We start from the raw sequence: 21,602 nt of genomic DNA on the forward strand, positions 1-21,602 counted from the left end.
GAATATCGTGATCGATTAATTTTGTGCGACCCACCGTGTCGCTAAAGACCGCTGCGCATATCCTCTGTGTTAATAATGCGCGCGTTCGTGGGTCGCCGGTTATATATAACTGCGTCAGATCTGGTTTGCGGATCGTGTGTCGTGCGCCCGATTTCCAACAAGCGGTTGTACGTTTCCTATTGCCTAAGTGTATTGTTCCTGCTGAGTAGTCCCAGGCGACTTTCTGATCAATCAGAAAATCATGGCCAAGTAATACTTCGCAATGTAGGTCGTCTAAAATAACCGCTGAAAAACGCACTTCTACATCCGCGATTTTGGCGGTAAACGTGGTGGTACCGTTCGTCGTGGCGGTATGTCCGTCCGCTAGTCTAACCGCGTCAGTGTGTCCTTTATAAACAGTTCCGTATTTATCAGCATTTTTTATAAGTTTGGCCCGTTACCTGCCCACAGGGGATTTCTTGACAAAAAATTAACATTTTTAACGAAACTTTTGTAAGTGGTACGGAAAATCTGACACTTTCATATATTTCTTAAATTAAATTTAATGTAATATGTCAGTTTCAATTTAGTTATTTTTAAATTTGTAATTTTTTTTGAAGATTTCCTCCATTAACGGGAACGAGGTAAATTTTTTCAATTTTTGAGAGTTATGTGTTTGACTAGATACGATTTGTGATCTTTGACGTATCGTTGAAAAAAATCGGTTCGGTGAGAGCTGAGAAAGATTGGTAACAGACACAAAAAAAAAACACATCATAGTAAAATTAATACCTTCTAAGTTTCATATCAAAGCTAAATATTCTATTAACATTGTTTAAATATATAAAAATTATTAAAAAAAAAAAATACAGTGAAATATTTCTTTTCAATAATTAATATTCTTTGTATAATTTAATAAGTATATTTTGTTTTGTTTAATATTAGTCGGATAAAAGTAATAGCAAAATCAATATAAAAATACATTTTTTTAATGAATATAATGTTTTAAGCAATATAGATTGATATTGAATTGAAAAATATTTGCTTTGAACTTAAGAAATTTTTTAATCAGTTATTTATCAAGAGCCTAACAAATAAAATTGATAAAGATAATGTGACAATGGAAAATAAAAAAAAATTTGAATTACTTAATAATTAGAGTTATGATTGAGAATGATAACACTTCAATTGAAAATGTACTAAAAGAATGTAAGAGTAATAGCCACTTTACATTTAAGTAAAAAAATGTAATACAATAATTAAAAATTGCCAATATTATTGTTTGAACGGAACGCGCGGTTATAATATGCGGGTTAGTTAACGTCCGGTTGGGTTGTCTAATTATGCCGGAGAAAGAAATAGGGAGTGGACTGTAATATAAAAGGATGGTACTTACACCAAATAAAATAATATGAATTACAATATGAGAAGTTATATATTAAAGTAACAATATATATATATATATATAAACTATCATAGAATTGTGTATTGGGGGGTTCAGTTAATACTAAAATGGCCAACTAGGCATCTCTGAACAAAATAGATAAAATATAATATAATAATTACAAACAAATAAAAACTTAACTGTGTAACGTGCAATAGATGAAAGATGACTGATGACTGTGAGAAATGAACAGTTGGAATACTTTACATTAAAATGTTGAAGACTACAAGGGTAGTCGATACAACGGAGGCACTTGTTATGTACACGAAGGGCGCACAATGGCATAGACTGGTATAGAAATTCTATATCCACGACGAATCACCAGGGTGTTTAATCCATTTAAGGGACTATGAGTTAGGTGTATCATAAAACCACGTAACAAGGGCTAGCAATGGTGTCGAGAACGCGAAATTCACAAAAGGGACCGTTAATAGTTCGGCGAGACACAATAATCACGTACACTAACATCCAACGTAATGAATCGCTCACACAACCGGTGGTGGTAGTGCGAGAGACGTTATCAGTCATAAAAACCCAGCACAGGGGGGTCGCGGCACAGTGGTGACGTGGCATAGATGGATCAAGTATAATGATATCTGACTGTGATTAAAATCACTATCAAAAAAAAACGCTTCGATGCAAATCTTTAGTGTTTAATTTTAAAAAATTGGTCATAGCATTATAAAGTTAAAAATGTAAAATACAAAATCGAAAATTTGCACACAAAAATAGCATTCGGTAGCCATTTTCACCATGAAGATAAAATAAAGTCCGAATTTTTTTTTTTTGCATAATAAAGTAAATTACATTAGCTTCAATTTAAGATATATATAAAAGTGTCAGACCTTCCGGAACATTTTCAAAAGTTAAGTTGAAAAAGTTAATTTTTTGTGAAAAAGTTGTCATTTTAAATCCCCCCTTGTGGGCAGGTTAAGAGTTAAATTTATGAAAAAAATATACCAAATGAAAGGTAATGATATTATGCATCTATATAAAAAAGAATTATATTGATATGTTTATTTTTGAAAAAGTTATGGCACTTTTAAGTAAAAAAAATTGAAAAAATTTCGAAAATTAACGATTTTTAAATTTGTAATTTTTTTGGAGGTTTCCCCCATTTACGGGGAACTAGGGAATTTTTTTCAATTTTTGAGGGTAATGTCTTCGATTAGATACGAAAATAATGATAAAATATTGAAATGTTTCATTACTAATGAATACTAATGATACTAAAGTATACTAATGATTCAAAATTCGTCTCAACATCAGTAGTTTTAGATTTTTTGAAAAATGAAAATATTATTCTGTATGAGGAAAATAAATTTTGCAATAATATAGTTGACTAATTAAACTTCGAAAGTAATTAATTAAGTATTTTTTAAAACCATTTAACAGAGAAAAATTTGAATATTATTACATATAAAATGATGATTTGTGAAGCACGATAAAATTGTATAAGATATAAGAATTATATTATGTTCTATTCCACAAATAAAATGAGTAATAATACTAAAAATTCTTCATTTAAAAGTTGTTTTTATATTTACTTAAGCACTTTGCAATAATAATGATTATCTATAAATGATAAAATATGATACTATTTGTACATTACTATTTGAACAAATTTATGTTCAGGTTTTTATATGTAGATGAAACCCTATTTGCCAAAATATTTGAAAAATCTGTGTTTTAAATTTGAGTAATTTATGCCCCGACGTTTAAAGATCGTAACTGTTTAATTAGATTAAGATTTTATACAAACTGATTTGAAATAATTTCCCAAACAATATCAACTCACAATCGTGCATTTTTATATAATTTTTCTTTATTCAAATATTTTTAAATTATGTAATTAATAGTAAATGTATTCAATTATTTATAAAATTATAGAAACTTTAATTAAATTTTGAATAATATTTAATATTTACAAAATAATAACTTATAAATGTATAATTTATTTAAATATTATCACACGTTTTAGCAGTTAAAATTCAAAAATGTAACTTTTATTTAAATTATAAGGAGAAGATAGCTAAATATTTGACAGGGTAATTTTCACTGTAAAGCAATATAAAATTAGACAGACACCAAAATTTTTAGAGAAAAATTGTATGGAATTTGAAATTAAAATAATTTATAGTTAAAATTTTTAGGTTTATTTTTTTTTATTTTAATTTATAAAATTATTTTTATAACGATGCTTCATATAAAAAAAAATAAATTTCAACTAAATGCTATTTATTAATTATTTACATTATATTGCCAATTTATGACAAAAAAATTAATGCTTCGGAAATTTAAAATCGAAGCTAAAAACAAAAGTTTACTTCAAATATTAAATTAAAGCCGGTCTTAAATTTAAAATAGAACAAATAATTTATATAATAAAAATTATTATGTTATGCTGTTGCTGATACATTTTTGATATTTTAATTTTATTTATTTTAATAATTCTCGTAAAATATCATTAATTGACCAACTGCTTCTTAAGAATGAATTCATTAACTATAAATTTGACACATAAATAATATTGAATTTATAAATTTGATATACTTTTTTATTTGTAGTAATTTTAAGCTTTAATTATCACATATTGATTGTTATCGCACATTGAATAATAAATATGTTAATTATTTAAGTATCAGATATTTTAAGTCCCATACATTTTTCATTGTATTTATGATATCAACTTAAATACTATGTATGTAAATTTTGTATGAATTTTATCTCATTTGAATTAGTTGTCAGTAATTGTACATTAAAGTTTTTACAACTTATGTTACTTGTTTTAGTTTTTATTTTACCATATATAACGTGACAAAATATACCCCTCATTTTTTTTTTTTAATAAATACTGAGGCAATTTTATAAAGGTACAAGTTATTATTTAAATATTCGCCACAACGGATAATAACTCTGTTCCTTACAAGGCGTCATAAAAAAATAATGAGTGTCCCTAATCTACTTATCAAAACAATAAAGCTAAACTTGTGTAGGATTTTAAAAGGAAAATGGAAAATTAAGCATCAAAATTAATTTAATATGTTCAAAAATAATGTGAATTAACAAAAAATAAGTTGTTTGATTTTTTTATTATAATTAATTGAGCCACTAAGAAAGAAAATAATTTTTAATAAATGACCATGTCAACTAAATATTATAAGTAGAAATAATCGTACACTTATAAATTAATTGAAGATGTAACTGTTGCCCGTTTAGTCGATGACAGTTGATGTACACCAAAACCTCGTGATAGTTGTCTCAAAACTATGATTCAACTATGATACAAAGAGGTTGCCTGTACCGTGAAAACTAGGGAAAGATGATATTTGAAGAGTAAGAAATACAAAATACTACAAATGTCCAATAAAGATGGAACGTGCAAGAAAAATAGTTTATTGCTAAGTTAAATTAAGGGGACTTGATTAATAAAAAAAAGTTAAGTTGACACGAGGCAAAATACCAAATGGTCGAAAAGCCTCGTCTGAAATTAAAGTCAACAAATAAAAAAAACAGACATTGGCTCCCTCGTTGTTTCGTACCTATGCATTCTTTTAGTAATCAGTACTGTCCGTCACTAAAGCAATCGGTTCACGTATTCAACATTTCAACGTAAAACACACATACAATGTTCTTCTCGAAACCATTATTCATCAATCGTTTATTCTAAGTCATACGGCTAAGTATAGTAGGAGGAAGAAGTAGGGCAGTAGACTGTATGAATGAATAAAATGGATTTATAGCAGATAAACAATAAACTGTAATAAAAATATAAACCAAAAAATATTAAAAATATATCAGTGTGAATATTAGGGAAACTTAATACTAATGAAACAATGGCGTCAAAATAAAACAAAACATTATATCAATAACTACAATGGCAATGATGGCTAGCTGATGCAAGTGGAAGTCGATTAATGTCGTTAGTATGGCAATTAAACCAGACAAAACGTACAATCATGAACAGTTATTTATAATGTACGAATGTAATTCACGATGAGCGTATCGCTAGGGCGATAAACAGTAACGCACAAAAATGCAACTATCGCAAGGGCTATTTATCAGCGCTTTTTAACAACTACGTGATCGCAAGTTACGTAGGGCCATTTATCGAAATGAGCTAAGATAGCAGTCTGAAAATAGTTTTACCCGTTCTGACTATGGTTATTCCCTGACAAATCGACCTGTACTTGACCTGGCGGTCAGATGGCAACGTTCCAACTTGTCTGTAGAGTTGGGTTCAATAAAATTGTATTAATCAGTAACGAAAGTTACAAAGACAAATGTGAATTATGATTTATCAATAGGTGACAGTGTAATATGAAGATTAGTAGTTCATAGCAGCGTTCAAAAAAGAAAGAAGGGATCAGGGCGGGCTGAGTGTCAACACAAATGCCGCCCATGAGCCAGTTCGAAGTAGTATACGATACAATTTATCTTTACCGGTACATATAAACAAATCAAAACACCTTACCGTGACGAATGAAGAAAAAAAATACCGTCGTAACACGCAGTCGATTTTTTTTTTTTTTTTTAACAAAATTTTAATTATTACGCTATCTGTTACAATAATGAACAATAAGCTTAAGTGATAACATAAAAAGAAAAAAAAAACAGACAGAAGAGACTGATTGAAGAGACCTCCCATCGGAGGTACTTCAACATGAATATTAATTTAAATTTAAGGTATTAGTCCTAACATAATATTAATAATAGTGATAATAAGTTGGATTGATACATATACATTTTTTTTTTTTTAAATTATAAAAGTAGGTCACGACACCACTGTCTTTTTAATCTTTTGTGGGGATTTCCTGGAATAGTTGCAGATGATAGTTGGACAATAAGGGGATTGGAATGATGTGTTAACTTGTTATTGAATCGTTTGTAGTGGAGTTTGGCTAGTTTAGTGACGGTGGGTAAATTGAAGTCGGAATGAAGGGTATCATTTGAAACATAGAAGGGAGCTTTGGAGATGACGCGAAGGACTTTGGATTGGAACCTTTGTATACGGTTTGTATTTGATACTTTGGCTGAGCCCCAGAGTTGCAAACCGTAGGACCAGATGGGCCTGAGTAGTAGTTTATATAGCAGTAATTTAGTAGGTAGTTTGATATTTTTAGAAGTTAGGAATGGCCGGAGAAGACGAAAACGATCGTTCAGCGTTCGAGTTTTATTTTTAATGTGAGCTGACCAGGTAAGTCGACGGTCGATGTTGACTCCAAGGTAGCGTACATTTTGGGCAGTGGGGAGGGGTTGGTTGTTAAGGAGGAGGGTCGGGCACACTCCTTGCCGAAGTGTAAAAGTACAATGGATCGATTTGGATTCATTCATTTTAACTCCCCATTCCTTGTACCAGGCTTGGAGAAGGTGAAGGTGGTCCTGAATATAGCTAGAGGCTAANCTATATTCAGGACCACCTAGAGGCTAAATGAGGATCAAGGCTAGAGGCTAAGATAGCTTTATCGTCGGCAAAGTCACCGACAAGCGTATGGAGGGAAGAAGGTTGATCAGATATATATATGTTAAATAGGAGGGGAGCTGTGACCGCACCTTGAGGTACGCCTGCATTGATTAAAGTAGGAGCAGAAAAGGTGGAATCTACTCGCACTGAGAAGTGATGGTCTTCTAAATAGGATTTAAGGATTAAATAGTAGTGACTAGGGAGAAGAGTCTTAAGTTTATATAAAAGACCAGCATGCCATACGCGGTCGAAGGCCTGAGAGACGTCCAGAAACGCACCAGTGCNTCTGAGAGACATCCAGAAACGCACCAGTGCAATAGAGTTTTTCTTCCAAGGCATAGGATATTTTGTCTACCAATCTGTGCACTTGATGAACGGTGGAGTGGCTGTTGCGGAAGCCAAATTGAGGGTTAGGTAAAATATTTGCAGTGTCGACAATGGGTATGATACGTTTTAGTAGGAGTTTCTCGAATAACTTTGAAAGTATTGGGAGAAGACTGATTGGTCTATAAGAAGTCGGGGAGTCCGGGGGCTTTTTGGGTTTTAATATGAGAATTATAGTAGAGTATTTCCAGAGAATAGGGAAATAAGATAATCTGAGCATTGTATTGTAGATTTGTGTTAGGAATAAGATAGATTTTTTAGGTAAATTTTTGATTACTTCTGCAGTTATTAGATCAAATCCGGAGGATTTTTTTCCTGGGAGCTTTTTAATATTAAAGTAAACTTCACCAGTGGAGAAGGCTCTAGGAGGAGGGGACATCTGCAGTGGAGAGTTGATAAAGCTTTCAACTTCTTGGATTTTGCTGGGTGATAAAATGTTATAATGCGGTTGGAAGGTATTTTCTAGATGTTTCATAAATATGTTTGATTTATCTTGGTCAGAGACCGCCCAGGTACCATCGTCGTTACGTAGAGTAGGGGGTGGATTTTGAATACGTAAAAGTTTTCTAGAGGCCTTCCAAAGTGAACCATCATTATGTGAAAGTGAAGATACGTAGTTTGCATAAGCTTCAGATTTATGACTAGCAAGGAGGCGTTTAAGTTTTAGTGCAAGGGCGTTATAGTGACGCTTATCAGATGGGTATCTGGAGTGTTGCCAGATTGCTCGTGCACGACGTTTCAGTGATATGAGGTTCCTAATGTGTATAGGAAGATTAAATTCAGTCTTTCTTGGAGGAGGTTGGATTGCTGATTCCCAGACGGCCGATTGAATGTTTTTTGTGAGTAGGTTAACAGCATCATCAATGTCGGATGATTTTTTTAGACAAAGTTTTAGATCAGTTTTCTCAGATAAGGTGTGACCAAATTTTTCCCAATCTGTTCGATATTGAGATAGCATCGATGAATTGAGTTTATCGGGAGGTTGGCAATCTACTGAAAGCAAGACAGGTGAGTGGCCTGAACATGGGTCTAACAAATTTTGAGTTTGTGTGTGTAGGCTATTTGGAATTTTGGCGACAAAGATATCTAGAATATCAGGCATTTTATGACGAGATGTGGGCCAATAGGTGTAATTAGGTGGAGCGAGAATTGAAATGTTAGAGTGGTAGGCAGTTTGAAGGAGAGAGTTACCTCTAGGGTTGGAGGCACGGCAGCCCCATTGAATATGTTTAGCATTGAGGTCACCGCCAACTATATAATTATTATTTAAAGTGGTTAGGAATTCAGTAAATTGATCCGGTGAGATTTTGTGTTTAGGAGGGCAGTATGCCGCTGCTATGGAAATAGGTACATTGTTGAGCAATAAGGAAACTGCACACGATTGAATGTGATTTGTATGGAAGTTAGGTAATGGAGTATATGCGAGTGAAGCTCTAATAAATATAGCTGCACCAGCGTGGGCAGAGTTGTCTGGATGATTTGCACGGTATGAGTGGTAGCCAGGAAAGTTAACATAGGATAAANGTAGCCAGGAAAGATAACATAGGATAAATTGGTAAAATGAGTTTCAGATATAAGTACTACATCTATTCTTATTTCCTGGAGAATGATAAGGAGTTCGTTTCTATGGTTTTTAAGTCCATTGACATTCCAAAGTAGGATTAGGAGGGAATTAGAGGTGTATGAATTATTTATCATTTTTGGATTCAATAAGTTTGGTGATGACAGTGGTCAGGAGGTTTATTAAGGGGTTAACTATTGATTTAAGTTCATCTAGGAATTTGGTAAGCATGAGATCAACATTGGTTGAAGAATTATCAGTATTATTTTGAGTGGTGCCGTTACCTGTTACATTAGCGTATGATCGAGTACTAGGTTTATTAGTGGTGTGAGAAGTTTCTTGATTAGCTGGCTGGTAGTTGGACTGGTCAACTGGAAGATGTTGAGGCTGTTGTGGATGCTGTAGACGGGCATGATTGGAGCTCATGGGATGGCGACGTCGTTGCTGGAGTTCTTTATAGACAGTACAGCCTTTGTAGTTTGCTGGATGGTTGGCATTGCACAGTGCGCAGGTGGCAGGAGTTTCGCGTGACTTGGAACAGTTCGTGGAGAGATGATTTCCGCCACACTTAACGCAGCGTGGACTATAGCTGCAATAGCTTTTAGTATGACCATAAGATTGGTAATTTAAACATTGGGGAATCTGTCGTTGTTTGTGTGGCTCTTCGACTTTTATTTTTGTGTGAAGTATGGATGTGACATCAAATATATCACTATTGTTCTCATCGATCTCAAGGTCTACAAAGAACAGTGGTAATGGGATTTTGGTTTGATGATGAATAATATTGGTGACTTGTCTGACAGAATGACCAATTTCTTCAATTGCTGCTGAGATTTCGGAAACGGGAGTCGATGGATGGAGATTTCNAACACGCAGTCGATAAAAATAAAAATTTACTAATGCTCAAACAAAATATGATTGGTACCTTTTGTCACGTAATTTATCTGACTTAATTGGTATAAATTTTATAAAAGTTTCAAAAATGATATTATAATACATCTTTACAACTTATTCTAAGATTTTGTTTTTAAGTAATGCCGGTGAATTTTAATTGAAATGTTATACTATAACTATAATATTTGTATTTAAATGGCATTATTTTCAGATTTATGTGTGAAAATTATTTAGTTGATGTATTAACTAATTATGAAGTAAAAAATTTAATTTTGTAGAAAGTAAGTTTTAAAATTATAATCAAACATTTAGTAAAGAGTCAAACTATCATACACAATGAATAACGCTTACATGTCTTTTTCACACATATTCACCCTATCAGAATAAATATATTATGATAGAGGTGAAATCGAAAAATTGCAAAGATTTATTTAATAGATAATTAAAATCATTATATTTGAATAAATGTGATATATATATAGGCAAGAAATGTTGACAAAACTCAAAATTTTAATTATCTATTTTAGCCTCGATGTGAAGCTGTGAAGGTATTAATTTTACTATGATGTGTATTTTTTTTGTGTCGGTTACCACTTATTCTCAGCTCTCACTGAACCGTTTTTGATAAACGATATGTTAAAAAATCTTAAATCGTGTCTTGTCAATGACATAACACTCAAAAATTGAAATTTTCTACAAAAAATTAACTTTTAAAAATGTTCCCGAAATACTGAAACTTTGAATATATTTTAAATTAAAGCCAATGTAATATACTTTAATATGAAAAAAAATAAAATTGTAATTTAACATTGTTTTATTTGTTTTATTGTAATTTAACATTGTTATATTATCCTGATGGTGAAAATGGCTACCGTATTTAAAAATATGATATTTTTGTGTTAAATTCTCGATTTCATATTTTTTGATTTTATAGTTCTACAAAATTTTTATATTAAAATACCTTACAACATTTTACCATTGTATGAATCTTACGATTTTTATAAAAGTTACATGAATCTAACTTAAATTGAATATAAATTAAATCTTATTTTGAATATATTGCCTACTGCGTTAAAGAAGAGACTTTGAATTTTTAAAAGCTTTAATTTTCCTTTTTATCTAAGTACATGTATAATGTACAGTATTTGAATCAGTTACACTTCAGATTTTCATGCTCGGAGTACGAACCCGTCTGACGAATGTCTTATTTTTATATTTTTTCCTAATTCTTTTTGAGGTGGAAAAACATTCAAAATTGTATGAATTTTATCTCATTTAAATTAAATAATTTCAATGAATATTAAGGACCATATCACTGAAATTTACACTTATGAGAAGAAATTTCTTATTCATGATTAAATTATTTAAATATATGTTTTTTTTTTGTATTTTTTATTCATTGTTATTTATTATCAACTCTTTTTTGATCAATTTTTTTAACGATGCATCAAATTATTACAACTAAAGATATTACCCATACAATTTAAAAAAAAAAAACCCCTTTAACAAATAAATAGTCGCTTAATTAAACTTTCTTCATATTGAAAATTAAAATTTTTCATTTGTAATGTTTTTAAAGTATATATTTTCGAATTAGGTTTGTTATGATAAAAGGTTTAAACTACAAATTTGAATTTTACTTTGTTATTTATTAGTTTTTTTAACTATATTTTTGTGTTCTACTGCCATTCTATAGTATTCCAAAGTTTTCGGTAACATAATGGTTACTGTATAAACCATTTCTAAAAAAATTATTTTAAGTTTCACCTTAACTTAACAATGAATTTTTTCAATTATAATCAATTTTTATAATATACTAAATTGAGTAATTTTTTAACAACTTATTTATTGTTTTTTTTTTTTTTTAGTTTCGACGTGAAACTAAAAAGCCATTGGTCTAATGATGTTGACGTTTTTTAAGTCTGTTTTCACAAGACCAATTTTGATGATCAATACGTTAAATGAACTGATTTTAATCTAGCTGAACTAATGGTCATCAGATATTGGGCATAAATTATTTAACTTTAGAAATTTAGACAAATATAAATATAATAAATAGAAAATTTTATGAAGATTTAAAAAATGGTTTTTGTTTAGATTGATATATGGTGTCTTATGAGAAATTAATCTAGCATAGAATTTTCAACTCTATTTCACTTGTCTTGTAAAATATATATTTTAGCTTCGATGCGAAGCTGAGAAGGTATTAGTTTTACTAAGATGTGTTTTTTTTTTTTTTTTGTGTTTGTTAACACTTTTTCTCAGCTCTCACCGAACCAATTTCTTTCAATGATACCTCAAAAGATCACAAATTGTATCTAGTCGAAGACATTATCCTCAAAAATTGAAAAAAATTCCCTCGTTCCCCGTAAAAGGGGGAAACCTCCAAAAAAATTACGAATTAAAAAATCGCTAATTTTCGAAATTTTTTCAATTTTTTTTAACTTTTTTAAAAATGAACAAATCAATATAATTTTTATTTATATAGATGCATAATATCATTACCTTTCATTTGGTATATTTTTTTCATAAATTTAACTCTTAACCTGCCCACAAGGGGGGATTTAAAATGACAACTTTTTCACAAAAAATTAACTTTTTCAACTTAACTTTTGAAAATGTTCCGGAAGGTCTGACACTTTTATATATATCTTAAATTAAAGCTAATGTAATATACTTTATTATGAAAAAAAAAAATTTCGGACTTTATTTTATCTTCATGGTGAAAATGGCTACCGAATGCTATTTTTGTGTGAAAATTTTCGATTTTGTATTTTACATTTGTAACTTTATTATGCTATAACTTTTTGAAAAATGTATGGATCAGTACAATTTTTTTATGAAGGGTAGTATTCATATACATCTTTCATTTGACATACTGTGTTTTTAAATCGGACCATTTCCCTATATACGAGGGGGGTTCAAATCTAAAAATGCATGTAAAAAGTAGAACTGTTTCAACTTAAATTTTGAAAGTGTTCCGGAAGGTCTGACACTTTTATATATATCTTAAATTAAAGCTAATGTAATATACTTTATTATGGTAAAAAAAAATTTCGGACTTTATTTTATCTTCACGGTGAAAATGGCTACCAAATGCTATTATTATGTGAAAATTATCGATTTTATTTTTTACATTTTTAACTTTATAATGCTATGACATATTTAAAAGTGTATGGATCAACATAATTTTTTTATAAGAAATAATATTTTTTAATAATCCCTTTTTCATTCGACATACTTTATCTTAATTAGGATATTAATTAGGATCATGTAGCTTTTGGAATAATCCACCAATTTTTTAAAATTAAACACTATCTAAAGATTTGCATCGAAGCGTTTTTTTTTTATAGTGATTTTAATCACTGTCAGATATCATTATACTTGATCCATATATGCCACGTCACTACTGTGCCGCGACCCCCCGTGCTGGGTTTTTTATTTTGTTACTATTTTTGAACAATGATGTTTTTGATTATGTATTTCTCTGGTCACGTAACCATAGAAGTTTATAAACATAATTAATATAAAACATATTTGCACTAAACACACAAGTTAATTTATTAATCAAACGTTAATTTATGTAAGGAAATATAAACATTAACGAAAAAAATGTATTGTGGAACAAAAATGTTTAATAAAGTTTCCCTATATTTTTATAAACTATGTAAAAGAATTAGATCAGGTATTTTTTTTTCCATTTTTGTGTCTTGTGATCATAAGTTAAAAAAATAGATTTATTTCATTTGAAAACATCAGCATGGTCTTTTGTTTTTAGCTGAAACTAAATAAAATTATAATATTATTATCAATACACGGGTAGTTAACATTCTCAAAAATATAATATAAATAATTAAAGTGCAAATTGATACATAACTTAAAGAGGTGTCAACTTTATTTTAAAAGATTTAAGTATAAATAGATTTTAAACTATATTTCTCCTGTCTTAAAATTTATTATTTTTAATAGTGTCACTATTTTTTTCGATGAACAATAATGTTTTTGATAATGTAGAGAAAAAATTACCTTTTTTGGATTTATTAGTTAAAATATTAAAGGAAACAACATTGTGAAAAACACACACACATTCAGTAACATTTCTAATAATTTAGACCACACAAAATGGTACTTTTAATTGTATGGTTAACGGATTATTTAATATTTCAATTAATAAAATATATTTTGATAAAGAACTGGAGGTTATAATCGAAATAGTTAGGTTTAATGGGTATAACAAAAACGTAAGTCAGAACTAAACTGATATGAAGAGACGAAGGCACTCACTAGCGTGGGAGAACAAAAAGTAATTAGATCACCAATTTATGGTTTAAACGAAACGTGTTGGTTAATTAACGCTCGCTAATTTTGTTGTCTGTAATCATGTAGGAAAAAGTAGTTGTGAGTGGACTGTATGGAATTAGTAAAATGTATTTAAAGAATATAAACGAATAACTCTATTAGAAATATAAACCAAAAAATATATCAGTTTGAATAAGGGGGAACATTATACTAATGTAACAATGGCGTCAACATAAAATAATTATTAAGATTAAAATAAAAACAAAACAAAACAATATTGTTAATAACTACTCATTTACAATGATGATGATGATGATGACCGATTAATGTAAGTGGAAAGTGAAGGAAGTCGTTAGTATGGTAATTAAATCAGTCAAAACGTACTGTCACGAACAGTACTTTAAAATGTACGATTGTATTTCACGATAAAAGTATGGCAAAGGCGATAAACATAAAACATAAAGGTGCGACGATCACAAGAGTGATGATATCTGCGTTTTTTAACGACTATGTGCTCGCAAGCTACGTTGAGCCATGTAGCAAAATGAGTAAAGCTGGTAGCGACAACGCAGACACGCAAACATGGAACGACAATAACTCAATGTCATGCAACGATCGTATACGTTATCATCTAACGTAATTGAGTCTCTCGCATAACCGGTTGTGGTAGTGTGAATGGCGTTGCCATTCTCTACACAATATGGAACAAAACGCCCTCTCGTAACAGCATATCCCACACATTTTATATTATGCGAGCATCTTAAATGAATTGGCTAGAATTTTCAAGAATTATGGTATTACTTTAGTAACAACTAAAGAAATAATTTAAAAGATTTAATAGGTAACTCTAAAGATATAGAAGATAAAGGGAGAAATCGAGTATTCATAAAATACAATAGACAAGTTTAAGTAGGACAAACAAAATAAAACATGAACCTATGTTTGAGTAACTATTAAGAAACATTAAAAATCACGAAATTAATAAATCACCTGAGACTAAACATTTATTTACACTACATTATTCCTTTAAAATCATAAAACTAATTAAGAATGTAAATAATTACAAACAGCTTAAAATAACGGAGGTTAAAAAAATGATTAAAAATAAGAATAATCTAATTAATATGGATAGTAAATGCTTTGCAAAATTAATTTTTCAACTAGCGTAAACTAGCAAAATGTGATAATAACACGTAGTGATAACGTTACTAGAAGATAATATGATTAGATATAAAAGGATATTTTTCAGTCGAAGTGTCAGTATGTATTAGCGTTGATAATGGTAACAATGTTCACAAAATAAGTTATTTAATATTTTTATTTAACATTATAAATCAAACACAGATTGATGTAAATCAATGAATAAATATTTTATGAAACATATATTTTTAATGAAATTTTACTAGATTTTTATAAACATGTACTAAAATAGAAGTTACTTTGGATATTTTTTTTCCCATTTTTGTGCTTCCTCATTATAAGTCCAAAAAATAGATTTATCTCCTCCATAATTATCACTAAATTTTTCTATCCATTCTGAAACGAAATAAAATTATAATATAATTAACAATGCACGAGTAGTTAAGAATCACCAAAAGAAATATTTGTGAACTATTAATATAGGAGTTATCCGGATAAATCGACGAGTATAAAATTTATAGATGCCATTAGTAATTTTAATTGTTAGAATAATGTTTTTAAAATTTTTAAATTGCAACATATATAAAATACTCTATTAAAAAAACATTTGTATTCCTAAATTCAACTTTTACTTTAAAAATGCTTAATTCAGCAAGTAATCCTTACCAAGGGATAAGTTGAAATTTTATAAAAGTCTTCTTCTTCTTTTCCTCGCTTTAATCACAACTACTTGGGGTCGGCTACCCTTATCCTAATCTAACACTAGACACGATCTCCCACATCCTCTACGCTCACATCAGATGTCTTCATATCGAATTCAATAACATCTCTTCATCTCTTTTTTGGTCTTCCTCTACCTCTTCTTCCTTCAACATTCATTTCTATAACTGTTCTTACAGCTTCCGATTCTTCTCTCCTCATAGCATGACCAAACAATCCTATTCTATATTCTCTCATCTTATACACGATTGACGCTATACCTATACTTCCTCTAATATAATCATTTCTTATCCTATCTTCTCTAGTCACTCCACTCATCCATCTAAGCATTCTCATCTCTGTTACACTCATTCTCTGCTCTACTTTCTTATCAACCACCAAACAATCAGAACCATACATCATAGCTGGTTTTACTACAGTCTTGTAGAATTTACCTTTTTGCCTCATTGGAATTCTTTTATCACATAAGACACTAGACTCTTCTCTCCACTTCAACCACCCGCACTTAATACTGTGTCATACATCCTCGTCAATACCACCACTCTTTTGTACAACTGACCCTAAATATTTAAAACTCTCCACCTCTCCAATCACGCCATTGCTTATTGTCATTGATCTCCTTATTTCACCTACCTTGTGTTGTCCTTTATCAAACTCGTGCTCTATATACTTTGTTTTACTTCCACTTATTCTTAAATCCTTTTCTTCAACAGCTGATCTCCACACCTCTTGCCTTTGATTAATTTAATCAATTAATTTTCTTCTATTAACACTATAACGTCAGCAAACTACATGCACTACGGCACCTCTCCTTTAAATTTTTAGATTTTTTTTTACTTAAAACTGCCATAACTCTTTGAAAAATGTACATATGAATATAATTTTTTCTTTATAGATGTATGCCTTTACCTATTATTTAAATTGTATAAATTTGACCCTTTACCTGCCCACTAGGAAGAATTTAAAATGACAACTTTTTTACAAAAAATCTACTTTTTCAACTTAACTTTTGAAAGTGTATAAGTGACTTTATTTTGTCTTCACGGTGAAAATAGTTACCAAATGCAATTTTTCTGTGAGGATTCTGGATTTTTTTTTTACATTTTTAACTTTATAATGTTTTAACTTATTGAAAAGTGTATGGATCAACATAATTTTTTTATGACAAATAATATTTATATCTCTTTCTTTCCACATACTTTATCTTAATCAAGATATAAGAAGGAAATAGTAGATAATGTAGCTTTTGGATTAATCGACCAATTTTTTTAAATTAAACTCCATCTAATGATATGTATCGAAGCATTTTTTATGATAGTGATTTTAATCACTGTCAGATATCATTATACTTGACTCAACTATGCCATGTATCCACTTTTCCGTGACCCCGCTGTACTGTTTTATTTTAATTATATAGCTACATGTAACGAATTCTTATTAAATATTAATTATTATTTTCAGAAAAATAAATGATTTAAAACGATAACCAAACGGCATAGAATAAACATAAATTTTGAACGTAGTTATTGTTGAAAACTTTCATAAAAAGTTATTATTATTACCTTTGTAATTAAATTCATTCATTTTTGTATATTTTTTTACCATCGCATCCATAGAACGTGGATTAGGAAATAAATCATTTTTCACCAAAATGTTTTCAACGCTATTTTCTACGACTTTGCCTGAATTCGCTATATCATTTTTTTGAAATTGAACTTGAAGATGAACTCCGTTTAAGTAAAGTAAATAAAAGTATTGTTTTAATTTTGGAAATAGAGTTTCATCTAAGGAAATACCAAAAATATCTGTTAAATATACCATAAAGTAACACTAATTCACATCTTAACAATTCTAAGAATAATAGCAAGTCATTAAAATTCTATTATTCATATAATTAGAATAATAGGTTGAATAGATCTAAATGATAATTCTTGTATATTTTGATAACATTTTAATTGTATTGGATTTGATAAGAGTTGTCACTTAGATCTATTCTATATGAACACGAAATTAAAAAAATTAAATCTCAATTACCTGTTTCTTCCGCTATGTTTTCTATTTGTAACAAACTATACAATTTTATATTTGGTGTAATTTCTAATTCGTTTTTTCTATTCAATTTAAATTGATCATTTTCAACAGAAACTTTAAAAAACTCATTCAATATATGTTGCATCATATAAAATGTCACTGGTTGGTTTTTCTAATAATAAACGATACTAAATTATTTACTGGTTTATTAAAACTATGAAAATAATTAAATTAGAATATAATCTTATAATATAATAAAACATTGAGAAATTAGTTTTTAGTAGGATATTATTTTGGTTTGCGCATTGGTTTATGCAAGTATACAAGTGTACTAATAACATGATATTTAAAGATACTTTAGGAGAACACATAAATATTTTAAAGTCATGTTATTATGTGTTTACGCAAATTCAGCTAGACCGATTTTCTCAATTAATACTTCAAAAAAAAAAACCCCTGTAATTATTTTAGTGAAAACTATTATTGCCAAAAACTGGAAAAACCTCCACAATATTAAATTAGAAAATTATCTGACATCTACAATATCTCATGCAATACCATAAAAAATATAAAAATATTACTAAATTTTCATTTTAATAATGTATAGGTTGTTTATGTGTGAATTTTAATTTTTTTTTAAAATTGCACTATTTCTTATTTTTTACTCCTTAAACCTATGTCAATGTCAGTTTTACAAATTAAAACATACAATTTAACTACTTTTTTATTTTTAATATTTGAAAATTATCTAATTAAAAAAAATGACTGGTCAATAACAACTTTTGTTCCACTAATTTTTATAATTAGGCATTCTAAACAGTATGGGTTAGAATGCCTAGTCATAAAAATAATAGAAACATCATTTATTCTCTAACCTATATTTTAAAATGTTAATAACTCCAAAAATAAAATTGTTATTTAACAAACATTTCTTCTCAATTAGAAGTTTTATGTGATGTGAGCCTGATTAATAAGTTTGTTGTCATTTAAAATACTAATATCTAGGATATTTATTTTTATCAAATAATTTGGTGTAAAACTGCACAATTTTTTTAATAATTAATATTTAATAAGAATTCGTTACTTGTAGCTATATATTTAAAATAAAACAGTACAGTGGGGTCACGGGAAAGTGGACACATGGCATAGTTGAGTCAAGTATAATGATATCTGACAGTTTTTAAAATCACTATCATAAAAAATGCTTCGATACATATCATTAGATGGAGTTTAATTTTAAAAAAATTGGTAGATTATTACAAAAGCTACATGATTTACTATTTCCTTATTTATATCCTGATTAAGATAAATTATGTCGAATAAAAGAGATATAAATATTATTTTTCATAAAAAATTGCATTGATCCATACACTTTTCAATAAGTTATAGCATTATAAAGTTAAAAATGTAAAATATAAATTCGAGAATTTTCACCGTGAAAACAAAATAAAGTATATTACATTAGCTTTAACTTAAAATACAGAGTGATTAAATCTGGTAAGACACTCATTTTCTCAAAAAATATTGAGAATTTCAAATTTTATTATAGAGAAAAAATATCAAGTTCAAAAAACTCTACAATAATATGTAGTCAAATAATTATTTTTTTCGTCCCTTCATGGATAAAAATCCTTATTTATAATTTTCTTAAATGGGAACCCTTATTTTTAACTTTATAATATGATAGAAAAAAAATTTACAAACAATTTTGTTCATATATTTTTTTTTATTCGATTTACCGTTCGTCCATTACAGCATGTTTAAGTTCAGTGAGTTTAGGCCACATTTCTATTGTCATTTTACTGTATTAAATGAAAAAGTCATTATTTTTATTTGCTGTTGCATAGATCAAATTTTATTGATCAAGTTATGACAGGTAAATTAGCTATAAAAATTTACTACGCACTAAATGAGTGATAACAATAATAAATTCAAACCGGGTTTTTTGTGTATTATTAATAGCTAAGTCTATGGTTTTGTAAGACTAAAGAATCTAACAAAAATATCGGTTGCACTGCCACCGATATTATGAAACGTAATAAATGACAATATTTATTCTGGAAGTCAAAATCTTTAAACAATTATAAAACGTAAACGGTTGTTTGGATAAAAAAAATTATAATTACAAAATCGTTTGTAATTTTTTTGTCTATCATATTATAAAATAAAAAATAATGGTTCCCATTTAAAAAAATTATATATAAATATTTTTATCCATGAAGGGATAAAAAAAATTATTTAATTTCATATTATTGTAGAGTTTAATAAACTTAATAATTTTTATATTTACAAAAATTTTAAATCAATAGTTTCTGAGAAAATAAGTGTCTTACAAGATTTTGGTCACTCTTTATAAATATATAAGTACCCGACTTACCGGTACACTTTCAAAAGTTAGGTTGAAAAAGTTAATTTTTTGTAAAAAAGTTGTCATTTTAAATCCCCCCTTTGGGCAGGTAAAGGGTCAGATTTATAAAAAATATATACCAATGAAAGCTAATGATATCATGCATTTATGAAAAAAATTATATTGATTTGGTAATTTTTAAAAAAGTTATGACAGTTTCAAGTAAAAAAAAGTTGAAAAAATGTCGAAAATTAGCGATTTTTAAATATATAATTTTTTTTGGATTTTTCCACCATTTACGGGGAAGGAGGAAAATTTTTTCAATTTTTGAGGGTAATGTCTTCGACTAGATACAATTTGTAATCTTTTGACGTATCGCTGAAAAAAATCGGTTCGGCGATAGCTTAGAAAAAGTGGTAACAGACACAAAAAAAAAACTCATCATAGTAAAACCAATACCTTCTCAAATTCGCATCGAAGCTAAAAAATAGCCATTAAAAATATGTTCTTTTTTCATAAATTTATATTTTGAAAGAAATAATCAAACGATAAAATTTTAGGTTTTACAGAAAATTATTAGAAGATATTTCAGAAAAATAAATTTAGATTTGGGGATTGTTCGAATAAATGGCAGCTTACAGTAATATTTTGTAATTATGTGCGCGTCAATTACTCTACTCGTTTAAATTTTATTATCAGACAGTTATTCTTTTAATTTTATAATATTCTATTTAAATATGCACATTCTCATTTAATAAAATTAAGTTAACAACCTTAACAAGTCTTAGAAACTTCTTCGCATTGTGCACTTGGATTGTCTATTTTCGCATTTTCGCCGTGAAGACTAGTCCAGATGTCAATTTTTTTTTTTCAATTAAAGCATATTACATTAGCATTAATTTAAGATATTTATAAAAGTGTCAGACCTTCCAGAACAATTTCAAAAGTTAAGTTGAAAAAGTTAATTTTTTTTGAAAAAATTGTCATTTTAAATCCCCCCCTGTGGGCAGATAAAGGGTCATATTTACAAAAAAAATATATCAAATGATAATTAATGACATCAAGCATCTATAAAAAAAAAATTATATTGATATGTTCATTTTTGAAAAAGTTACAGCACATTTTAGTAAAAAAAATTCAAAAAATTTCGAAAATTAGCGATTTTTAAATTTGTAATTTTTTTGGAGGTTTCCCTTATTTACGGGAAATGGGGGAATTTATTTCAATTTTTAAGAGTAATGTTTTCGACTAGATACGATTTGTGATCTTTTGACGTATTGTTGAAAGAAATCCGTTCGGCGAGAGCTGAGAAAAAGTGGTAACAGACACAAAAAAAAAA

The 21,602-nt window shown here is 28.7% G+C and overlaps 1 protein-coding gene across 3 annotated transcripts in view; it reads right to left on the minus strand.

Moving 5' to 3' along the window:
• Window positions 1-21,602, minus strand: part of LOC126894997 (uncharacterized) — a 104,383-nt gene that overhangs the window by 80,335 nt on the left and 2,446 nt on the right. Inside the window, exons 3-6 of one of the 3 annotated variants that reach the window (XM_050666445.1) lie at window positions 17,920-18,088; window positions 17,448-17,669; window positions 15,465-15,561; window positions 13,486-13,510 (exon numbers count right to left, since the gene is read on the minus strand). In XM_050666445.1, the coding sequence (XP_050522402.1) occupies window positions 13,501-13,510; window positions 15,465-15,561; window positions 17,448-17,669; window positions 17,920-18,088 (498 nt within the window). In that variant the 3' untranslated portion in view covers window positions 13,486-13,500. Of the gene's footprint in view, window positions 1-13,485; window positions 13,511-15,464; window positions 15,562-17,447; window positions 17,670-17,919; window positions 18,089-21,602 lie in introns of those variants that run through there. The other 2 variants (XM_050666446.1, XM_050666449.1) reach the window with 2 other exon arrangements.

Source organism: Daktulosphaira vitifoliae, unplaced genomic scaffold (assembly GCF_025091365.1).
Source record: "Daktulosphaira vitifoliae isolate Bord-2020 unplaced genomic scaffold, ASM2509136v1 Scaffold_1, whole genome shotgun sequence".
NCBI lineage: Eukaryota > Metazoa > Arthropoda > Insecta > Hemiptera > Phylloxeridae > Daktulosphaira > Daktulosphaira vitifoliae.